We start from the raw sequence: 22437 nt of genomic DNA on the forward strand, positions 1-22437 counted from the left end.
GTAAATTGGATTACTTAGGGGGACGGTTCATCAAGAACTTGTTTACGTTGGACTTGAAGACAATCAGGTTGTAGTCAGCTGGAAAGCAGGCAATCGGAAAAGAGTTCCACATGCGTGCAGTTCTAAGAAAGAAGCTTTGTTCATGGAATCTACATTTAGGTTTAGGCACAGATAAAGAGTGTGGGAAATTATTGATAGTGGTTTTAGCTAGACGAGTGTTTTCACATGTCTGAATATTCGGTTATGTATAAATTTCAAATGTTTAGACCCAAAATTGGCTGAGTAGTTTGCTAAACACCACAAAGGTAAAATCCTTTGAACTTTGACCCCTTTGGCAGCTCAAATTTTCTACCCAAACTGATTAAAAAGCTTACTCTATCTCCGAATACCCTTTATGTACAATTTCAAATGTTTAGACCAGAAATTGGCTGAGTAATTTGGTAGAGACCGCAGAGGTAATTTTTTTTTTTTTTTTTTAATTTTGACATTTATTTTTTTAGGACTCAAATTAAAAAAAATGTTTGATCCATCTCAAAGTAACCTACTTTTAACATTTCAAGTGTTTAGACCCAAAATTAGAGGAGGAGTTTGGTAGAGTTTTCAAAGGTCAAATCGTTGAACTTTGACCCCTTGACACCAAATTTCGGGCAGAAAACCAATTAAAAAGATTTTGCCAAATCTCAATATTCCTTATGGAAAACCTCGCGCCTCTAGAACGAAAATCGACAGAGTTATTTGGTAGGTAAATGTACAGACACACACACATATATATATATATATATATATATATATATATATATATATATATATATATATATATATATATATATCACACCGATACATGTACGCCTTTTCCGTTTTCCCTACCTGGTCCATCTATGAAACCAGTCTCGTTTCCACTGATAATAACTGCCTACAGCGCACTCATCAACCATCAGCCTGCTATTTGTCAGAGGCCAGCATCATTCGCCCAAGGCTGGTCTTCTGCTTTGACAGCTCACCAAAGCGGCAAAGTTGCAGGTCTGTAGCGAAGGATTGGTGTGCACACATAGGTGCCAGTAATGGAAGGAGAAAGAAAGATCGTCCACCCTTTCCTTTAAATGTGATGGACACGTGCAGTGTAGTTGGAGGATGAGAGAAGCTGAAGCTGAGTGGGAGGGGGGGGGGTGAAGGCGTTAAATGAATTTAGAAGGATTGATCAAGTTATGGCGAGGCAAGGAAATACACACAGGCCGACGACGTCGAGAAGGTCCGTTCGTTCGAAAGAGAACCAAGGAGACGTCTCTACGTAGAAACTGCATCTCCGCGTGGTTAGGAGCACTGTAATAGTCAGCTCTAAGTCATTACTCTTTATTAGGACGCTTTAATGATGTCATACCAGAAATAGAAACGAGGACTTATCCCTCTTGCTCGTGAAAGCGCGGCCATGAAAAAAATGAAATGAACAGCACACGCGTTCTCTTCAGTCATGATCCCATTCAACCATGTCCCAATATACGAAGCGCCTTCAATAAGTTTCCAGGCTTTTTTTTTTTTCTACACGCATTTAAAATTGCCGTAGACTCTTTAAAATTCATTATGTTATTGCTATACATCTTATAAGATGAATGACCAATTATTATGATTTCAGTTTAAAATGAATAGCTACAACAGGAATTGGAATACAACCTACTAAAGCCTGATTGTCAAAAATGGAATCTGGAGGCGAGGACACTTTAGAAGAACGATATACAATAAAATTCTGTTTTAAACTTAGAGAAAAAAAATGTAACAGAAACATATGGAAATGTTTAAAACTGCTTTTGGACCATCTTGCATGAATCGGGCATCCGTTTTTGAGAAGCATAAGAGATTCAAGAAAGGCAGGGAGTCTGTGAGTAATGATAAGAGGTGTGGGAAGAGTAAGAAGTCAGAACACCAGAGTTGATTGGCCAAATAAAGAATTTCATAGATAAGGACCATCATGTGTTTAGAGACAATAAGTGCACAGTTTGATGCCAGTGTGGGAACTGTACACCCAATTATTTGCGAGAAATTGAAGATGCGGAAGGTTAGCGCAAAGTCTGTCCCTATAGTGCAGTCCACCACATGTCTGTCAGAGACTATTTCACAAAGATGGGCATCAAGTCACTTCTTCATCTTCCCTATAGTTTAGACCTTGCTTACTGTCACTTTTGGTTATTCCCTAAGCTCAAGGAAAACCTTAGAGGTTGTTGTTATGCGACAATTTCTTAGAACTGCACGCCTGTGGAACTCTGTTCCGTCTGCCTGCTTTCCACCTGACTACAACCTGGATGTCTTCAAGTCCAACGTAAAAAAAATTCCTAATGAACCGCCCTCTTCAGTAAACACTTCAATAAATCTCCACACTAACGTACTGTACTTGCAATAATCCTTATCCCTGAGTGGCTTCCGGGTCTTGATAAGTGGTGACCACCGTGTAAAAAAAAAAAAAAAAAAAAAAAAAAAAAGATGAAAGAGGCTGTGACGAGGGTCATTGACACGCTCACACAAGAGGATTTCCATGGAGAAACGGAAGGTGGGGAGATCAGAGATGCGGTTAATGATTTTTAAACCAATATTCCTAACCGCTTCAGCTATGAGGATTAATTCCCCAATTACAAAACGCTCAAACGAAGTTGAAATAACAGAAATCTGGGCGGTGTTCCCAACCTTTCCTCGAAGAACTATTAAAGTTTCTGATCAATTTGTTGAAGTAGCGCTTCCTTTTCCCAACCCTAAAAACTGCAGATTAAATCCATCTCCTTAATCAAATGATGCAACAAGTGCATAATTCCTTTATAGTCGATAATTCATCAGCAATGATCAAGCATCTCATATATATGCACAATGAAACACGTGTAAGACGCTTATGAAATAGGTAAATATTTCAATTCGCGCATATATATATATATATATATATATATATATACACACACCCACACACATACACGTTTTAATTTTTATTACCGTATCTTTTTGCAAAGTTACATTATTGTTTTAGCTACTCGGCCGTTTTTTTGGGGGGCCGTCTGTAGCTTCCTCAGACTTTTACAGAAATGTTCCTTTCTGGCATATTTCTGTAAAAGTCTGAGGAAGCTACAAAAAAAAAAAAAAACGGCCGAGTAGCTGAAGCAATAATGTAACTTGACAAAAAGATACGGTAATAAAAGATAAAACGCATATTTGCTCTACAGCAGTATTGAGCACTTTCTCCAGTTTTTATTAATTACCATCTCCACTATATATATATATATATATATATATATATATATCATGATTGTGGATTGACTTATGTGGTAACAAGGATGAAAGTTTATAGTGTACAAGCTCTGAAAGCGATAATATATCTTCATTGAGCTTATTATAACAATGTTTACTATTTTATAAGATACATACATATATATATATAAACAACAGCATATTCTTTTCATCGTTTTGACTCTCGAGGGTGTATCGGTTGATATCTTATATGCTTGTATATAGAGTGATGTGTCTGTGTCGGATATATACTCGAGAGTCAAAACAGTATTCTGTTGTCATAGCCCTAATAATAACAAATACGAAATCTGCATAATATAAACTGTCATATTTTAGCGTATTTTATGACCGGGCAACGCCGGGCGACGTGCTAATAAATAAAGAAACGCGATGTCGCAAACTGAACTTGAAGAGAATTTCACTGTATGTACCCATTTTCGCACCGCAAACTCTAGGCTGGTTAGTGATATCTCATTAAGCGATACGTTTGAGTTTAATTACCGTAACTATTACTACTACTAGTAGTAGTAGTGGTGGTGGTAATGAGAGCCCTTAATTATTTTTCTGCTAATATTCTTAACCCCTTTTTGCAATATAATTTAATCCTCGCGTAAAAAAAACCCACCCACCAAGTTCAACAAAGATGAAAATCAAAACTAAACTAAATAAACTAAACTGGGTAATTCCAAGGTTTCCGCAGCAGAGAAAAATCCTACCAATCCCCGTGTATTAAATTTTCTGCTCAATCAACCCCGGACACGACAGATTAAACGCATCTCATTAGCGAAATGTGTCGATACTTCATACTCAATAATCCACCTCCAATGATCACCCTCGTTAGTTCGATCCGTCTGGAAATATACCGATATTTCCATTTTTCTTTCTTTCTTTCTTTCCTTCCACCTCAACTACGATGCGAGTTACCTCTCCTTCCATTGCTACCGTGCTTGGAATAATCCGACGCGTTGTTGCCGCATAATTAGCTATGAAATTGATCCAAAGTCATTAATAGACGACGGATTTCCCAATGGGCATGATCAATTTCACTCACTAATAAACTACCAAGTCAAAACTCATATTTTCGGACTACTATTCACAACGTTTCGGCCGGTGTAACCGCCGACCATCATCTATAGTGATAAAATTGTATATTTGAAAGCAAGAATAGGCTTACGGTTCTCAAAAATTCTTATTAGAATTGTCCGCAATTCGTGGCGCAACGGATAAAGTACTAAGTCTTAAATTGTAAATGATACTCTTCTGGAGGTTGATGGTTTTAATCCTTAGTGCGTGCGATACTCAGAATATAATTGATGATTTAGAAATCCTACCAGGTCACGGTTGATGACACGTGCTTCTTTCGTGGATTTAAATATATAATTTAAATTCCGTGCGGATTCCAGAGTTCGCCAAGATACACCGGAGGAAAATAGGAGGTTGTATCGAATGAAACGTTATGATAATATCACCCAAGATGAGAACCGTAGTCAGAGTTATTCAAATAATATATTTTAAAAAAAAAAGTGGGTGGGTGGGGGGTTCATTATATAACTGAAACAAAGTAAATTTAAATTGTGAAATAGAAAACGGAGATGGGCAGCTGTTTACCATGTAGCTGTTCTAAAGATTGAAAAAAAATACAGTTATTAAGTCTACAGCTCTCCTCGACTCCTGCATTTTAAACTTTAAGTTAAGCTATTATTTACAGAAATTAAGAAAAAAAATTCAATCAAGAGTAGATTCTCTACAGTGCAATGTAGACTACAATGAGGTGTGGCTAAGTCACTGCGAGGAGGTGTGTGAAGCTTTCTCCTGGTACACAGGAGAGGGGGATCCTTAACTAGAGCAGGCAATCAATCGATTTAAAAAAAACAAAAAAACGGGCGGTTTCATCGATTTCGACAGCAATAACAGTATTCGATCCCAAATAACATCTGGTCTTCTGGCTAGTTTATGTATATTATCGAAGATAAAAATTGTGATGAGAAGCATTAGGCTTCGAAATGTCTAGATATGAAGAGCATTTGTACCCCACTTCCTAATGAGATTTTTTATTTTTCTTATTGAATTGATTGATAAACTCATACACATCCGTATTTTTTTTTATATCGCTTATAATTTCATCCTTTATTATCCCGCACCCTACATGTTGAACTTTTTATAAGTCACTCTTTAGGGAATCTTCCATTATTTAATCCTACACGTGTTTTTTTATTCATGGCAATATATATATATATATATATATATATAGGCACCGCCAAAACTGGGGGGGGGGGGGCAGGTAAGTACTTTTTGACGGACCGTCTTTTTAAAAATGTACCAAAAATCAGGTAATTATCCAATCAATACGAAATTTTCAGCGATTATTAAGAGAAGAATGAACTTTATAACAGTGTACTTATTTTTCATAAACGATATTTATATATTTTTTTGCTTACAACCCCCCCCCCTTGTTTTGAGGGGGTTCCAAATATGCTTAAAATAATCATCTGAATCTGAACAAAACATATTGTGTTGTTGTAAGGGATAGAATTATAGAATTATAGATTTAAAAAAAAAAAAAAAAAAAATTGTTTGCATACCTTATTTTGACGTCTGAATATCAGAACTTCGATTGTGTTTAATTATCCCGCTGCTGAGTTTTGAAGTGTGAAATTCGGTGAATATGTTAAAATAATTAATTTAAGTTAAGCAAAAAAAAAAAAATTAAAAAAATTTTTTTTTTTAAATATTTATACGAAAAAAAGCCATTTTAAAATCTTTGATAAATGAATTAATTTTTTTTAGCGAGCCGAATAATGCATGACCATTATTAAACAGGGCATGCTTTGAAGAATCGATACAAAAAAAATTCGATAAATATTGTGCCCTTTATGTTAAAAATAGCATCATTTTTTCGATCCCGTTTGAAAACGTTTGCCGCCTTTCGACTACGGTGGACCAAACGCGCTAAAATAATTTTTTTTTATTCTGCTTTAAATTACCCCCCCCCATTTTGGGGGAACCTGGCCCCCACACACATACACATTAAAAACCAAACTCATACAAATGGTCACCCATCTGGTACTGGCCAGCCTCAGCTTAATAATACATTGAAATTTTCGTCACTGAAAAATAAGTTTTTTTTGGCCTGTTTGGTTTTCCATAGTTTGCTTTTTATTAAGTACAAACGTAAACATTGTCTAGATCGACGCGAAGTAACTGGTTGCCTATATGAATAATTTTTTTTTTAATAATTATGTACGTTTTTTGTGCAAGACAAAAAATGTCAATTGTTAACTTTTTGGGAAAATTTAACATTTAAAATTTAATTTAAAATAGTAGAAAAAATTTTACATTATTCTGTTTTCTATATGATAAAATTCAAGTTTTTATCTTTCTGGAAAAAAAAAAGTTACTCAGAAATAATGGATTTTAATAAATGTAATTTCGTTTTAAAAAACAACAACAACTTGATTTTTCGGCCATTTTTGGGGGTGCCTAATATATATATATATATATATATATATATATTTGTTTTTCGATACTTGTTTGGAAATACATTATACGAAAATACATTTTTACCAAATTGGAATAATTTTCCCTTTGACCAATTTTGGTACCTCCAAATGGGGATTGGCATATGTACTACCTCCAAAATATAATTATCCACTGATACGTGCCTCAACGCCCATGACTCCTCAGAATGGCTGATTCTAGCAAGATTCGAAAGCGGGACCCCATGGACAGAAGCGTAAACCTCTACCACTAGGTTATCTGGCACGACTGCGTGAATGTATCGCGTTTTATGTAGATGTTATTTGTTTTCGCGATATATATAGGTCAAGTGAACCTTTGCCTGATAAACACGCCGCACCCATTGACTACGATAAAGAGGTGTATATATAACAGATAATCTGATTGGCTGACTGTAACAAGTAGCAGCAGAAGGTTGGATGGCGCACAATTGTATTAGCAGCAGGAGCAGTACTTGAACGTGTATGCAAATTGGCAAATGTGCTCTGGCTTGTGTCTGAAGAAAAAGAAAAAAATGGGAAAAAGTCGACCCCGAAGGAGATGGATGTGTAAAGCGAAGGCAAGAATGGGCTGGTTGTAGCTAGCATGTGGCCGGAAGAAAGAGAAACGCACCAAGTGAGATGAACATGTGGGAGCAAGACGCTTTTTGCGAACCTGTCTTTGTTTTATTATTTCCATGGCAAGTGCTCGTCCGAGCTTCAATCTCTGGTCCCCCTTCAATCTTTCACGATAAACACCCGTCTAGCTAAAACCAATGTCAGTAATTTCCCCCACTCTTTATCTGTGCCTAAATCAAAACGTAGATTCCATGAACAAAGCTTCTTTCTGAGAAGTCCACGCCTGTGGAATTCTCTTCTGTTTGCCTGTTTCCCACCTGACTACAACTTAGATGTCTTCAAGTCCAACATAAACAAATACCTGATGAGCCGCCCCCTTAAGTAAGACAATTTATCAAATCTCAAATACCAACTATTACTACGATATTATCCCATTGATTATTGTACATACAATAAACCTTATCCCCGAGTGACTTCCGGGCCTTGATAAGTGGTGATCCCCCATGTAAAAAAAAAAGTCAAGAAAACCGGAAATAAACAATTTCAATTGGTAATTGCGACGTCACATGACTAACAAATCCAATACCATGAGAATATATTAAAACACTAAGGAACATGGATCCCAGGCAATCCTGTGCAACTGCAGCCGAGATTGAACTCACTACAAGAGTTTGTAGTGTAATTCAAATCTTGCTAAACACTTGATGCTTTGCCAGGGCTATCAAGAGTATTTTTTTATAGGGACACCATCACTAGATGGGTTGCCTATCATGGCTTAAGAGAGTCCCACCTATCCTCGAGAGAAGAATAGACAATGCCAGTTTCTCAACCTTGTATTTTACCTCGCGGTACATACAGCGCCTCGCCTTTCCAAATGGTCACCCATCTGGTACTGGCCATGCTCAACGTTGCTTAACTTCAGTGATCTGGTGAATCATTGTGCCCTATTTTCCAGGCAATAGTCTGACGACTCGTCACGAGTGAGAAACATGTCAAATTCTGTGTAGCTTAATTGCCATATATATTTTCAAAACTTACTACCTAGCTTTACTTACATATTGAGCACTGTCGAAGTAAATACTGGAAACAAACATAAAATTTATATACATATATATATATATATATATATATTAATAATTATAAACCTCTGTGGACAGTCCGGACGTTCTTGCTTATTTTGAATATTACATTTAAATCTAAGACGTCTGCGCAATTTTACCGTAAAGAATCGTCGAATTCAATGTCGTAATAAGTAGATACGTGTTTATAGATAAGTGTTTTAATTTCAATTTGGATTCTAGCTGATATTACTCAAGTCATATTTCTTTTTAAAACTTTAAACTACTACCACATATTAGGTACAATATAATAATCAATACACAATTGGCTCTATAATAATATATACTAAATCTGCAAAAATTAAAATATCATATTTAAGCCTATCTTATGACCGGGCTACGCCAAGTGGCATGCTAGGACGTGTGTGTGTGTGTGTGTGTGTGATGGGCCCTCCCGTGGATTTCGACGTATCAGCTTCCTCCACAACTAAGTTGCTCGGAAATCCACACAGATTATTTGTTTATAGTGGTGAAGGCTTTGTGTAGAACCAACCACACTTAATAGTATTGCTGCTGACCTTTGTCAGCGCAGTTGACCTCCACAGAACAGTATAAAGTTGACCGCATATATGGCAAAATCACGTTGACACACCGATTCTCACCAGATCACCGAAGTTTAGCAACTTTGAGCCTGCCCAGTACTAGATGGAGGACTATTTGGAAAGGTTAGGCGCTGTATGTACAGTGCTGAGTCATAAAAATATTATATATATATAACACCTTCTGTGACTCGTTACATGGGACAAGGACAAATGAAATTGGTTAGTCAGAATCAAAGATCGATTTCAAATGTTATTTAGTTCCGACAAGAAAACCTTAGATGTTAGATCGGTATTTCGTAAATTAAAATTAACGCTGAGAATTTTCGTACACAACGCTACATCAGCTCTGCACTGAAATAAACTGTTTACAGGAACTGGTTCTTCCACCATTTTTAATTGTATGCCCTGCAGAAGAATTTGCGTCGTCGGAAATTATTTTTGAATAAACACCAGTTCAACTGTTCGGCAATTAAGATCCCTTTCCTCTTTCCGCCATAAAATTGACATATTTTCTTTTTCAATCCAAGCCGACAGAGGAAGACACACACCGGTGTTCTTTGAATACGTCCATTAAAACAGCGCGATTATCGCGGACTTTCCAAACTGAAGAGCAAGGACCGTTTAATTCAAGAACTTTGACGATTTTGTACGATTGTTTGAAGATCAATGTCTCCGTTAAAACGGTCAATACCCATGACAGACGTTCCCTTTATTTCTCCTCCCCTTTTCCCGTCACCCTTATCTCTCTCTATTAGCTCCTTTGTTCGAGGTCCTGGATATGACCTTAAACTACATCCGACGGTAAGGCCACAGCTTGCGGGCTTTGGGGAGTGTGGAGCCAACATCTAATTGCCATTGCTCCCAGGTCCACTCTGACCCGTAGTGGTAGTACCTGTTATGGCCCCAACTATGGGTTAAATAGAAACCGAATTGAAAAAACAAAAAAAATATATATATTCTATTAAAAAATTGTTCTTCAAAATCACGGGATTCGCCATTAAATAACCTGCAAAGGGTTGATATGCCGTAACCTTCAGGAGAATATCACTTTTACAACTGATTTTCCCGGTACTCTTACCACTGCGCCACGAAACGTCAAAAAAATTAAAGACTAAAAATATATTTTATATGAATGCATTGTTCGAATGGATACTCAAAAAAGGTATATTGAAATTTCCTTAATCCACGAAGTTTCAAAGAAATGCGTTCTTCTCATCAAAGGAAAGATATTAGCAATTGAATATTATAGCAAGGCTATGCATTTGCTGGCACTGGCATGAATTGAAACAGCATTGCATGAAAACTAATCATAAATGAAAAAAAAAACTTGTGCAAAAGGGCTTTAAAATGGGGGAAAATTTGAAGAAATCAGACGGTACATTAGAAGTGAAAGATTTAAAAACCAGATTAAAAGATATGGAGAGATCAAGTATTATCGATGCGAAAAGAACATGGTACAATGGGGAAAGAGGTGGCTGGTTACTTTTAATGCATCTAAAACCAAGCTTCTATCTTTACATCATCAACCCTCTGATCCCCATCTGGCACCTATTGAAATGAGTGACTCTCGTCTTGGGGAGACTCCATGTTTTGACAAGCCTTTGGGCTTGATCTTTACTCCTGATCTGAAATGGAACACATCAAATCTGTTGCCAAGGCAGCTGGAAAAATGGTGAATCCTTATATCAATCCAGGAGATATCTCACTACTGATGCAATTTGCTACTTTTATAAGAGCCAGGTACGTCCAAGGATGGAGTACTGTTGCCACATCTGGGAACGAGCTGCCAGAAAGAACTTATCCTGCATGACAGAGTTAAAAATAGACTTCATGGCCTTGTAGGGAATGCCCTTTTCTCTTCCTTGCAACCTCTTTCTCACAGAAGAGACCTTGCGAGCTTGTCTCTGCTTTATCGTTATTTTCATGACATGTGCTCGTTTGAGCTCCAATCTAACCCCTTTGCCAAACTTTCATGAGAAACCCTCGTCTAGCTGAAAACGCTATCAATGATTTCCCCTACTCTTTATCCGTGTCTAAACCTAAACGTAGATTCCATGAACAAAGTTTCTTTCTTAGAACTGCACATCTGTGGAACTCTTTTCATTTGTCTACAATATGGTCGTCTTCAAGTCAAACGTAAACAAATTCTTAATTAGCCGTCTCCCTGAAGTAATCCAATTTACCAAATTTCCACAACTAACGATTACTACGATATTATCTCATTAACTGCTGTACACTCTAATTCTTATCCTCGAGTGGCCTCTTGGCTTTGATAAATGGTGACTTCTATGTAAAATAAAGAAAATAGACAATATTCCTATGAGAAAAATCTGGAATTATGCTGGTGACACTCAGACTCAAATTAAAATCCAAAAATTTGTGTAGTAAACCAAATATGCGATATATGTGTGTGTGTGTGCGTGTGTGTCTGTAATGCTGGTAGAAAGGATCGAAGAACTCATAGTTGAAAAGTTAGAGAGGGAGGGTGGAAGGTAGGGAGATGGGGAGAGAGAAAGAGGGGTGGGGAGGGAAAAGGAGAGAGACGGAGGGAGAAAGAGAGAGAGACGGAGGGAGAAAGAGAGAGAGACGGAGGGAGAAAGAGAGAGAGACGGAGGGAGAAAGAGAGAGAGACGGGGGGAGAAAGAGAGAGAGACGGGGGGAGAAAGAGAGAGAGACGGGGGGAGAAAGAGAGAGAGACGGGGGGAGAAAGAGAGAGAGACGGGGGGAGAAAGAGAGAGAGACGGGGGGAGAAAGAGAGAGAGACGGGGGGAGAAAGAGAGAGAGACGGAGGGAGAAAGAGAGACGGGGGGAGAAAGAGAGAGAGACGGAGAAAGAGAGAGAGGGAGAAAGAGAGAAAGAGAGAGAGACGGAGGGAGAAAGAGAGAGAGACGGAGGGAGAAAGAGAGAGAGACGGAGGGAGAAAGAGAGAGAGACGGAGGGAGAAAGAGAGAGAGACGGAGGGAGAAAGAGAGAGAGACGGAGGGAGAGAGAGAGGGAGAGAGAGACGGAGGGAGGGAGAGGGAGAGAGAGACGGAGGGAGGGAGAGGGAGAGAGAGACGGAGGGAGGGAGAGGGAGAGAGAGACGGAGGGAGAGGGAGAGACGGAGAGAGAGACGGAGGGAGAGGGAGAGACGGAGAGAGAGACGGAGGGAGAGGGAGAGACGGAGAGAGAGACGGAGGGAGAGGGAGAGACGGAGAGAGAGACGGAGGGAGAGGGAGAGAGACGGAGAGAGAGACGGAGGGAGAGGGAGAGAGACGGAGAGAGAGACGGAGGGAGAGGGAGAGACGGAGAGAGAGACGGAGGCAGAGGGAGAGACGGAGAGAGAGACGGAGGGAGAGGGAGAGACGGAGGGAGAGGGAGAGACGGAGGGAGAGGGAGAGACGGAGGGAGAGGGAGAGACGGAGGGAGAGGGAGAGACGGAGGGAGAGGGAGAGACGGAGGGAGAGACGGAGGGAGAGGGAGAGACGGAGAGGGAGAGACGGAGGGAGGGAGAGGGAGAGACGGAGGGAGGGAGAGGGAGAGACGGAGGGAGAGGGAGAGACGGAGGGAGAGGGAGAGACGGAGGGAGAGGGAGAGACGGAGGGAGAGGGAGAGACGGAGGGAGAGGGAGAGAGACGGAGGGAGAGGGAGAGACGGAGGGAGAGGGAGAGACGGAGGGAGAGAGACGGAGGGAGAGGGAGAGAGACGGAGGGAGAGGGAGAGAGACGGAGGGAGAGGGAGAGAGACGGAGGGAGAGAGACGGAGGGAGAGGGAGAGAGACGGAGGGAGAGAGACGGAGGGAGAGGGAGAGAGACGGAGGGAGAGGGAGGGAGACGGAGAGAGAGAGACGGAGGGAGAGGGAGAGAGAGAGACGGAGGGAGAGGGAGAGAGAGAGACGGAGGGAGAGGGAGAGAGAGAGACGGAGGGAGAGGGAGAGAGAGAGACGGAGGGAGAGGGAGAGAGAGAGACGGAGGGAGAGGGAGAGAGAGAGACGGAGGGAGAGGGAGAGAGAGAGACGGAGGGAGAGGGAGAGAGAGAGACGGAGGGAGAGGGAGAGAGAGAGACGGAGGGAGAGGGAGAGAGAGAGACGGAGGGAGAGAGAGAGAGAGACGGAGGGAGAGAGAGAGAGAGACGGAGGGAGAGAGAGAGAGAGACGGAGGGAGAGAGAGAGAGAGAGAGACGGAGGGAGAGAGAGAGAGAGAGAGACGGAGGGAGAGAGAGAGAGAGACGGAGGGAGAGAGAGAGAGAGACGGAGGGAGAGCGAGAGAGAGAGACGGAGGGAGAGGGAGAGAGAGAGACGGAGGGAGAGGGAGAGAGAGAGACGGAGGGAGAGGGAGAGAGAGAGACGGAGGGAGAGGGAGAGAGAGAGACGGAGGGAGAGGGAGAGAGAGACGGAGGGAGAGCGAGAGAGAGACGGAGAGAGAGCGAGAGAGAGACGGAGGGAGAGGTAGAGAGAGAGACGGAGGGAGAGGTAGAGAGAGAGACGGAGGGAGAGGTAGAGAGAGAGACGGAGGGAGAGGTAGAGAGAGAGACGGAGGGAGAGGTAGAGAGAGAGACGGAGGGAGAGGTAGAGAGAGAGACGGAGGGAGAGGTAGAGAGAGAGACGGAGGGAGAGGTAGAGAGAGAGACGGAGGGAGAGGTAGAGAGAGAGACGGAGGGAGAGGTAGAGAGAGAGACGGAGGGAGAGGTAGAGAGAGAGACGGAGGGAGAGGTAGAGAGAGAGACGGAGGGAGAGGTAGAGAGAGAGACGGAGGGAGAGGTAGAGAGAGAGACGGAGGGAGAGAGAGAGAGACGGAGGGAGAGAGAGAGAGACGGAGGGAGAGAGAGAGAGACGGAGGGAGAGAGAGAGAGACGGAGGGAGAGAGAGAGAGACGGAGGGAGAGAGAGAGAGACGGAGGGAGAGAGAGAGAGACGGAGGGAGAGAGAGAGAGACGGAGGGGGAGAGAGAGAGACGGAGGGAGAGAGAGAGAGACGGAGGGAGAGAGAGAGAGACGGAGGGAGAGAGAGAGAGACGGAGGGAGAGAGAGAGAGACGGAGGGAGAGGGAGAGAGAGACGGAGGGAGAGGGAGAGAGAGACGGAGGGAGAGGGAGAGAGAGACGGAGGGAGAGGGAGAGAGAGACGGAGGGAGAGGGAGAGAGAGACGGAGGGAGAGGGAGAGAGAGACGGAGGGAGAGGGAGAGAGAGACGGAGGGAGAGGGAGAGAGAGACGGAGGGAGAGGGAGAGAGAGACGGAGGGAGAGGGAGAGAGAGACGGAGGGAGAGGGAGAGAGAGACGGAGGGAGAGGGAGAGAGAGACGGAGAGAGAGGGAGAGAGAGACGGAGAGAGAGAGAGAGACGGAGGGAGAGAGAGAGACGGAGGGAGAGAGAGAGAGACGGAGGGAGAGAGAGAGAGACGGAGGGAGAGAGAGAGAGAGAGAGAGAGAGAGACGGAGGGAGAGGGGGAGAGAGAGTTTTTAAGAAATTATATTAAACTTAAAAATAATTTTTTAAATTGGCATTGATCTTTAAGATAAAAAAAAAATTAACTATAAAATATAAAAGTAAAAACTATAAAATAGAAATAAAAAATAAAAAATAATTTAATTCCGTCTTCGAAACCTGGGGCAGTAATTTTGTCCTTATTATTCTTTTCATTTTTTTTTTTTTTTCAAAGTGCGTTGAGTAATTAATTTTAACAAAAGTCACAATTTTTAATTCCATTCTTTGGAGGAGGTAAGGTCGGTTTTTATTCTTTTTGCGACTTATTTTCTTCGCATCTAGTCTGCAGATTTTATCCGTCGGCCGAGTTCGGTCATTGAACTGATATACAAAAAAATTTGAATAGCTTTTTCGTTGGTCTGTCACCTTAATTTTTAACTGCCCGGTCGTAAAATATGCAGAAGTATGTTTTGATTAATGCAGATTTCATATTTATTATTATATTATACTAGCATGTCAGCCCGGCGTTGCCCGGGTGGAGGTATGTGTTGAAAAAAAAAGTGGCAATAGGGAGGCAGGCTCGAATTCGTACCATGAAGGAGGAAAAGAACAGTAAAAAAACCTGACGTCTTTGCTGTTACGACCACCAACAAACCAGAAGTGACGTAGGTTTAAATTAAGGCTAGACAGTCGAAAATATCGGCGAAATAATCGACTCCTCTCTGTAGGAAAGTGCCCAGGTGAGGGTGGAGAAATTAATTTTTTTTAGTCAATTTTTCGATATTTGTCATCTGAAGGGTCGAGCTTCAAAACAATACTGATCTTGTGGAAACCCGTTCCCTCTGTCGAACGTTTTAGGCAGACATGCAAACATACATACATTTATATATTGGTAGCTCAAATTTTCGACTAAAACCGATGAAAAAGCTTGCCCTATCTCTGAATATTCTTTATGTAAAATTTCAAATGTTTAGACCAGAAAGTGTGAGTAATTTGGTAGAGACCGCAGAGGTCAAATTTTTATTAACTTTGACCCATATTATGATCCCTTAACATTTATTGTTTTGGGCTCAAATCAAGTTATTAAGTTAAATCCATGTCCAAGGAACCTATATCTAAAATTTCAATTGTTTAGACCCAAAATTTGCGGAGGAGTTTGGCAGAGTTCTCAAAGGCCACTTCGTTGACCTTAATCGCCAAATTTCTGGCAGAAAACTGATTACAAAGATTTTTCCAAATCTCACTATCCTATATGTCAAATTTCGAGCCTGTAGACTGAAAATTGACAGAGTTATTGCGTAGGAAAATGTACACAAACACAGACACCCACAGGCACTTTCACAGATTGGACCCAATATATAGTAATGATTTTAAAAGTTAAAAAAGAGATGACTCATGCGCCACCACTGAGAATCGAAACCAAAACGTTTAGCTTACAATTTGCTTTTTCCTTTGATATTAATGCATGAGCTATGAAGACATGTTTGCTGCAAGGCTAAAAATTAAAACAAAAAAAACCAATAGCTGTTACGTTATGCATGCATATTCGTAATGCCCTTTTCGAACTTTACCTAGCAAATTTCATTGTTTTTTTTGTTTTTTTTTTAATTTTCACACTTTTGCACCGATTTTCCCTGGCTAAAACCAAATGTAAAGTTTCGCATGGGTTCGAATACCCTATATATTAACTTTTATACCTGTAGACCAAAAACTGACAGAAGACTTAGGTAGGCAAACTTTTTTCTTAAACACACACACATATATATATATATAGAAAAGCATACATAAATATATATATATATAGAAAGCGGTTTGTCTTTACTATAAGATTTTTACGCAAATATTACGCAAGTATAAATTATGTAGAATATTTGCATGAATATAATTACACGTAATAGTTAACTAAAGATAATTACACGTAATAGTTAACTAAAGATAATTACACGTAATAGTTAACTAAAGATAATTACACGTAATAGTTAACTAAAGATAATTACACGTAATAGTTAACTAAAGATAATTACACGTAATAGTTAACTAAAGATAATTACACGTAATAGTTAACTAAAGATAATTACACGTAATAGTTAACTAAAGATAATTACACGTAATAGTTAACTAAAGATAATTACACGTAATAGTTAACTAAAGATAATTACACGTAATAGTTAACTAAAGATAATTACACGTAATAGTTAACTAAAGATAATTACACGTAATAGTTAACTAAAGATAATTACACGTAATAGTTAACTAAAGATAATTACACGTAATAGTTAACTAAAGATAATTACACGTAATAGTTAACTAAAGATAATTACACGTAATAGTTAACTAAAGATAATTACACGTAATAGTTAACTAAAGATAATTACACGTAATAGTTAACTAAAGATAATTACACGTAATAGTTAACTAAAGATAATTACACGTAATAGTTAACTAAAGATAATTACACGTAATAGTTAACTAAAGATAATTACACGTAATAGTTAACTAAAGATAATTACACGTAATAGTTAACTAAAGATAATTACACGTAATAGTTAACTAAAGATAATTACACGTAATAGTTAACTAAAGATAATTACACGTAATAGTTAACTAAAGATAATTACACGTAATAGTTAACTAAAGATAATTACACGTAATAGTTAACTAAAGATAATGACACGTAATAGTTAACTAAAGATAATGACACGTAATAGTTAACTAAAGATAATGACACGTAATAGTTAACTAAAGATAATGACACGTAATAGTTAACTAAAGATAATGACACGTAATAGTTAACTAAAGATAATGACACGTAGTAGTTAACTAAAGATAATTACACGTAATAGTTAACTAAAGATAATTACACGTAATAGTTAACTAAAGATAATTACACGTAATAGTTAACTAAAGATAATTACACGTAATAGTTAACTAAAGATAATTACACGTAATAGTTAACTAAATATAATTACACGTAATAGTTAACTAAATATTATTACACGTAGTAGTTAACTAAATATAATTACATGTAATAGTTAACTAAAGATAATTACAGGTAATAGTTAACTTAATATAATTACACGTAATAGTTAACTAAAGATAATTACAGGTAATAGTTAACTAAAGATGATCATTCTATAAGAAAACCGAATGTTTAAAAGAATGTTCAAATTAGTTAGATCTTTTGCGGATAAATGCAATTCTACGAGCGATATATAACAAAGTTGTATTTTCTTTTTAAATAAATAGTATAACAAAAGAAGGCTTTTATATTAATATCAATACGTACAACAAAAAATATATAGAATTATAGATCATGTTTTTGATCTGTCATGCTAAATCTTCAAATAGAATTTACTTTGGTCTGTCATGATAAATTGCCAAACAGTATTTTCGTTGGTCTGTTATTCGAAATGTTCAATTAATATTTACGTTGGTCTGTCATGCGGAATTTTCGAATAACATTTACGTTGGTCTGTCATGCGGAATTTTCGAATAACATTTACGTTGGTCTGTCATGTGGAATTTTCGAATAACATTTACGTTGGTCTGTCATGTGGAATTTTCGAATAACATTTACGTTGGTCTGTCATGCGGAATTTTCGAATAACATTTACGTTGGTCTGTCATGCGGAATTTTTAAATAGTATTTTTCGATGATCAGTCACGCTGAAGTTTGAAATATCAGTTTCAACTCAAAACTCACACAAGTATCAAATTTTCTGTTTTCATCGAGAGATTTTACGATTTTTTTTTTCCTTCCAGGAAATTTTAAGTTTAAATATTTTCTAAAGAAAAAACAAATTATATATATATATATATATATATATAATTAAATAAATTAACAAATAAATAAAAAAAATACTTGGGATGGTTGGATGTCATTACAAGTATTTTAATTAATTTTTCTTAGCATGGTTCCATCAGTAAAGAAAAAAAAAATACATAAAATCATTTTTTTTTTTATTTCAATTAAAAAAAAAATGACCACATACGACTATATAAAGCACGAAAGCGTTTAACCCCCAGCCTTTACTTCATAAGAAAATATTTTAAAAATCAGATGGGAGCGGAAAGTATAACGTTCGGTGCTTTTTTTTTTTTTTTTTGTAGACTGATCTTTTAAATTAACGCATTTCAGGTAAAACCACCACATACTTACGTGTCATGTCGAAATTAGTATAAATTCTAAAAACTATGAAAAACGATCCAATAGATTGTGCTAAAAGTGTTTACTTCTGCCTGTCTTTCCCACAGAAGAGACGTTGCGAGCCTGTCTCTGCTTTATCGTTATTTTAATGGCAAGTGCTCGTCTGAGCTTCAATCTATGATCCCCCTTAGCTTGACTTTCACGAAAAACACCCGTCGGGCCGAAACTACTATCAATAATTTCCCACACTCCTTGTCTATGCCTAAACCTAAATGTAGATTCCATGAACAAAGCTTCTTTCTTAGAACTGCACACCTGCGGAATTCTCTTCCGATTGCCTGCTTTCCAGCTGACTACAATCTGACTATCTTCAAGTCCAACGTAAACAAATTCTTGATGAACCGTTCCCCTAAGTAATCCAATTTACAAAATTTCCACTACTTATGATTTCTACGCTATAATCTCATTGACTAATGTATACCCATTAACCCTTATCCTCGAGTGGCCTCCGGGCCTTGCTAAGTGGTACTTCCTGTGTAAAAAAAAAAAAATCAACCACAATTACGTTCAGACATCTTGTGTTTCAACTTGGCGGTACATATTTATTTAGTAAAACTTACTGATTGCGATTACCTCCCTTAGATCTTGAGAGCTCTCCAACATTAAAAGATACGATAGGATTCCATAAATCGCTATTTGTATTTTTACTTGAAATGGTTTTTCTACTAGATTATGTTCCATAATTTTTTTTTTTAATTTATCCGAATTTCGACACGACACGTAAGTACGTAAAAATGTTTTCACCTGAAGTGCGTTAGTTTAAAAGATCAATCTACACAAGCACCTGTTTTTTGTTTAATTTCCGTTCTAAATTTTCTGAAATGAGGATTATATCATTCCTATTTTTGAGACTACTGTTTATATCAACGGTTCGGCCGATGTAACCTCCAACCTTCATGTGCGTCTCGTCAAAGTTGGCAACCCGTACGTAATTTCAAACGGAAACTTATTAAATCCACGACGGTAGCTTGCTCTCATTCCGTTAGCCATGACCGGGAAAAATCTCAATTTGTAATTGTACTCTTAATATCGCCTGTACTAATGATTGAACCTTTAACCTCCTGGATGAATTTTGATTAGAACTGATTTTGTTTTTAACAGTTTGATCCGTTACTCCAGAGTTACTTATTTTCGTGATGAGGATCTAGTTTTATTTTGATGTAAGACAATGCTATGTTGTAATGTCTCCATAAAAAGGGGAGTTAGCAACGGAAAAGAACTTACCTTATGAGGAGTCATGACGTAAAGATGCTCCTTCTCTAAGTCAAAGTACAAATCAGAAAATATCCTTTGATGGGGGACCACACTTATGGTCTCGTAATGAGAGGCCTGAGTCCGAGACTCAATGGAAACCTGGAAAAAAAAAAGAAAAAATAATTATTTTCTAACAAAAAAAACCGCCATTGAATTAAAAAAAAAAAAAAAAAAATAGTTATTTTCTAACAAAAAAAAAACGCCATTGAATTAAAAAAAAAAAAAAAGAAAAAATAATTATTTTCTAACAAAAAAAACCGCCATTGAATTAAAAAAAAAAAAAATAATTATTTTCTAACAAAAAAAAAAACCGCCATTGAATTAAAAAAAAAAAAAGAAAAAATAATTATTTTCTAACAAAAAAAACCGCCATTGAATTAAAAAAAAAAAAAAAAAAAAAGAAAAAATAATTATTTTCTAACAAAAAAAACCGCCATTGAATTAAAAAAAAAAAAAAAAAAGAAAAAATAATTATTTTCTAACAAAAAAAACCGCCATTGAATTAAAAAAAAAAAAAAATAATTATTTTCTAACAAAAAAAACCGCCATTGAATTAAAAAAAAAAAAAGAAAAAATAATTATTTTCTAACAAAAAAAACCGCCATTGAATTAAAAAAAAAATAATAATTATTTTCTAACAAAAAAAAACGCCATTGAATTAAAAAAAAAAAGAAAAAATAATTATTTTCTAACAAAAGAAACCGCCATTGAATTAAAAAATAAAAAAAAGAAAAAATAATTTTCTAACAAAAAAAACCGCCATTGAATTAAAAAAAAAAAAAAAAATAATAATTATTTTCTAACAAAAAAAAACCGCCATTGAATTAAAAAAAAAATAATAATATTTATTTTCTAACAAAAAAAACCGCCATTGAATTAAAAAAAAAAAAAAGAAAAAATAATTATTTTCTAACAAAAAAAAACGCCATTGAATTAAAAAAAAAAAAAAGAAAAAATAATTATTTTCTAACAAAATTTTCTAACAAAAAAAACCGCCATGGAATTAAAAAAAAAAAAAGAAAAAAGAATTATTTTTTAACAAAAAAAAACCGCCATTGAATTAAAAAAAAAAAAAGAAAAAATATTCATTTTCTAACAAAAAAAACCGCCATTGAATTAAAAAAAAAAAAGAAAAAATAATTATTTTCTAACAAAAAAAAAACGCCATTGAATTAAAAAAATAAAAAAAGTTAATAGACAACAAAATCTTGCATCCTCATTTCTGACACACATATGCGATGCCTCCGTTCAGTCTCAAATGACGAAAAATAATCTCTGAACGTATATACCATTCACTTATATATATAATTGAAAGTGTCTGTGTGTGTACATTTCCCTATGTAATAACCGTCAATTTTTAGTCTACAGACTCGAAATTTGATATACAGGGTACTGAGATTTGGGAAAATCGATGTGACCGGATTTCGGCCAGAAATTTGGCGATTAAGGGGTCAAAGTTCAACGATTTGACTTTTGAGAATTCTACCAGACTCCTCCGATAATTTTTGGTATAAACGCTTGAAATTTTAGATATAGGTTACTTGGACATGGATCTAACTTAACTCGATTTGAGCCCAAAACAATAAATTTTAAGGGGTCAAAGTTTTAACAAATTGACCGTTTTTTTGGGTTTTTTTTTTTTTTTTTTTTTTTGCTCAACATGCACCTCCGGGCTAGTGTGTGTAATATATATATATATATACATACACATAAGAAAAGAATCCAATGCCTCGGTGCACCAATCCAATGATCTTCCGCGTCAGGTGTAGCAATTTACAGGTTGTCAACGGCCTAACACTGTTCAGTCCGAATGACAAAAGTGTTTGGAATGTTCGGATAGGCAGAAGATCCGATCAGATTTTCCCCGGAATGAATTAATCTTGTTAGATTAGCGGCTGATCAAAGACTCGGGGAATGAAATGTCTTGTGGTATCGCCAAATTAATTGCCGGCAGAACGTCTATACATTTGAGGCTAGTTTGCGCAGCCAACCGTAAATGTATCTGTCAACATAAAGGGACGTCATTTCAGCTGACACGTTGAGGGGGGATGGTGGGTGTGTGTGTGTCGGTCGGGGTTAGGGTTAGGGAACGGTGTGTGGGGGTCCAATTGGTAATGTCCACTTATTAACCTCGTCGTCAAAATTTGCCGCCTTCCTATCATTTTCGCCTGTGGATTAAATGCGATTTGCTAATTTCTTGTCACCGTGTCCGTTAGCCAACTTTCAACACGTAGCTGACAAGAAAGATGGGGCTCTTCTCTTCGTGGAGTCGACACGACGAATTATTTGTGAATCTTTTTGTAAATGCAGTGCATGTGAGTGCGTGGAAAGCAGCAGTAGCAGGGTCATGATCATGTTAAGGACGTGGGTGAAGTCACGCGTGGCCGGAGAATTAGGAATAAAGGTATCGTGCCTAACTTAAACGTAGATTCCATGAACAAAGCTTCTTTCTTAGAACTGCACACCTGTGGAATTGTCTTCCGTTTTCCTGCTTTCCGGCTGACTATAATATGGTTGTGTTCAAGTCTAAAGTAAATAAGTTCTTGATGAGCCGTTCCATATAAGTTATTAAATTTACCAAATT

General features: G+C 37.7%; 1 protein-coding gene across 13 annotated transcripts in view; it reads right to left on the minus strand.

Annotated features, from left to right (window-relative positions):
- LOC145265357 (plexin-A4-like) overlaps nt 1–22437 on the minus strand; it is a 1096693-nt gene that overhangs the window by 645515 nt on the left and 428741 nt on the right. For all 13 annotated transcript variants that reach the window (XM_080121138.1, XM_080121137.1, XM_080121136.1 and 10 more), the window contains one exon: nt 19824–19952. In XM_080121138.1, coding sequence (XP_079977264.1) covers nt 19824–19952 — 129 coding nt within the window. The remainder of the gene's footprint in view (nt 1–19823; nt 19953–22437) is intronic.

This window comes from Euprymna scolopes, chromosome 40 (assembly GCF_053919585.1).
Source record: "Euprymna scolopes isolate OS-2025 chromosome 40, ASM5391958v1, whole genome shotgun sequence".
Lineage (NCBI taxonomy): Eukaryota > Metazoa > Mollusca > Cephalopoda > Sepiida > Sepiolidae > Euprymna > Euprymna scolopes.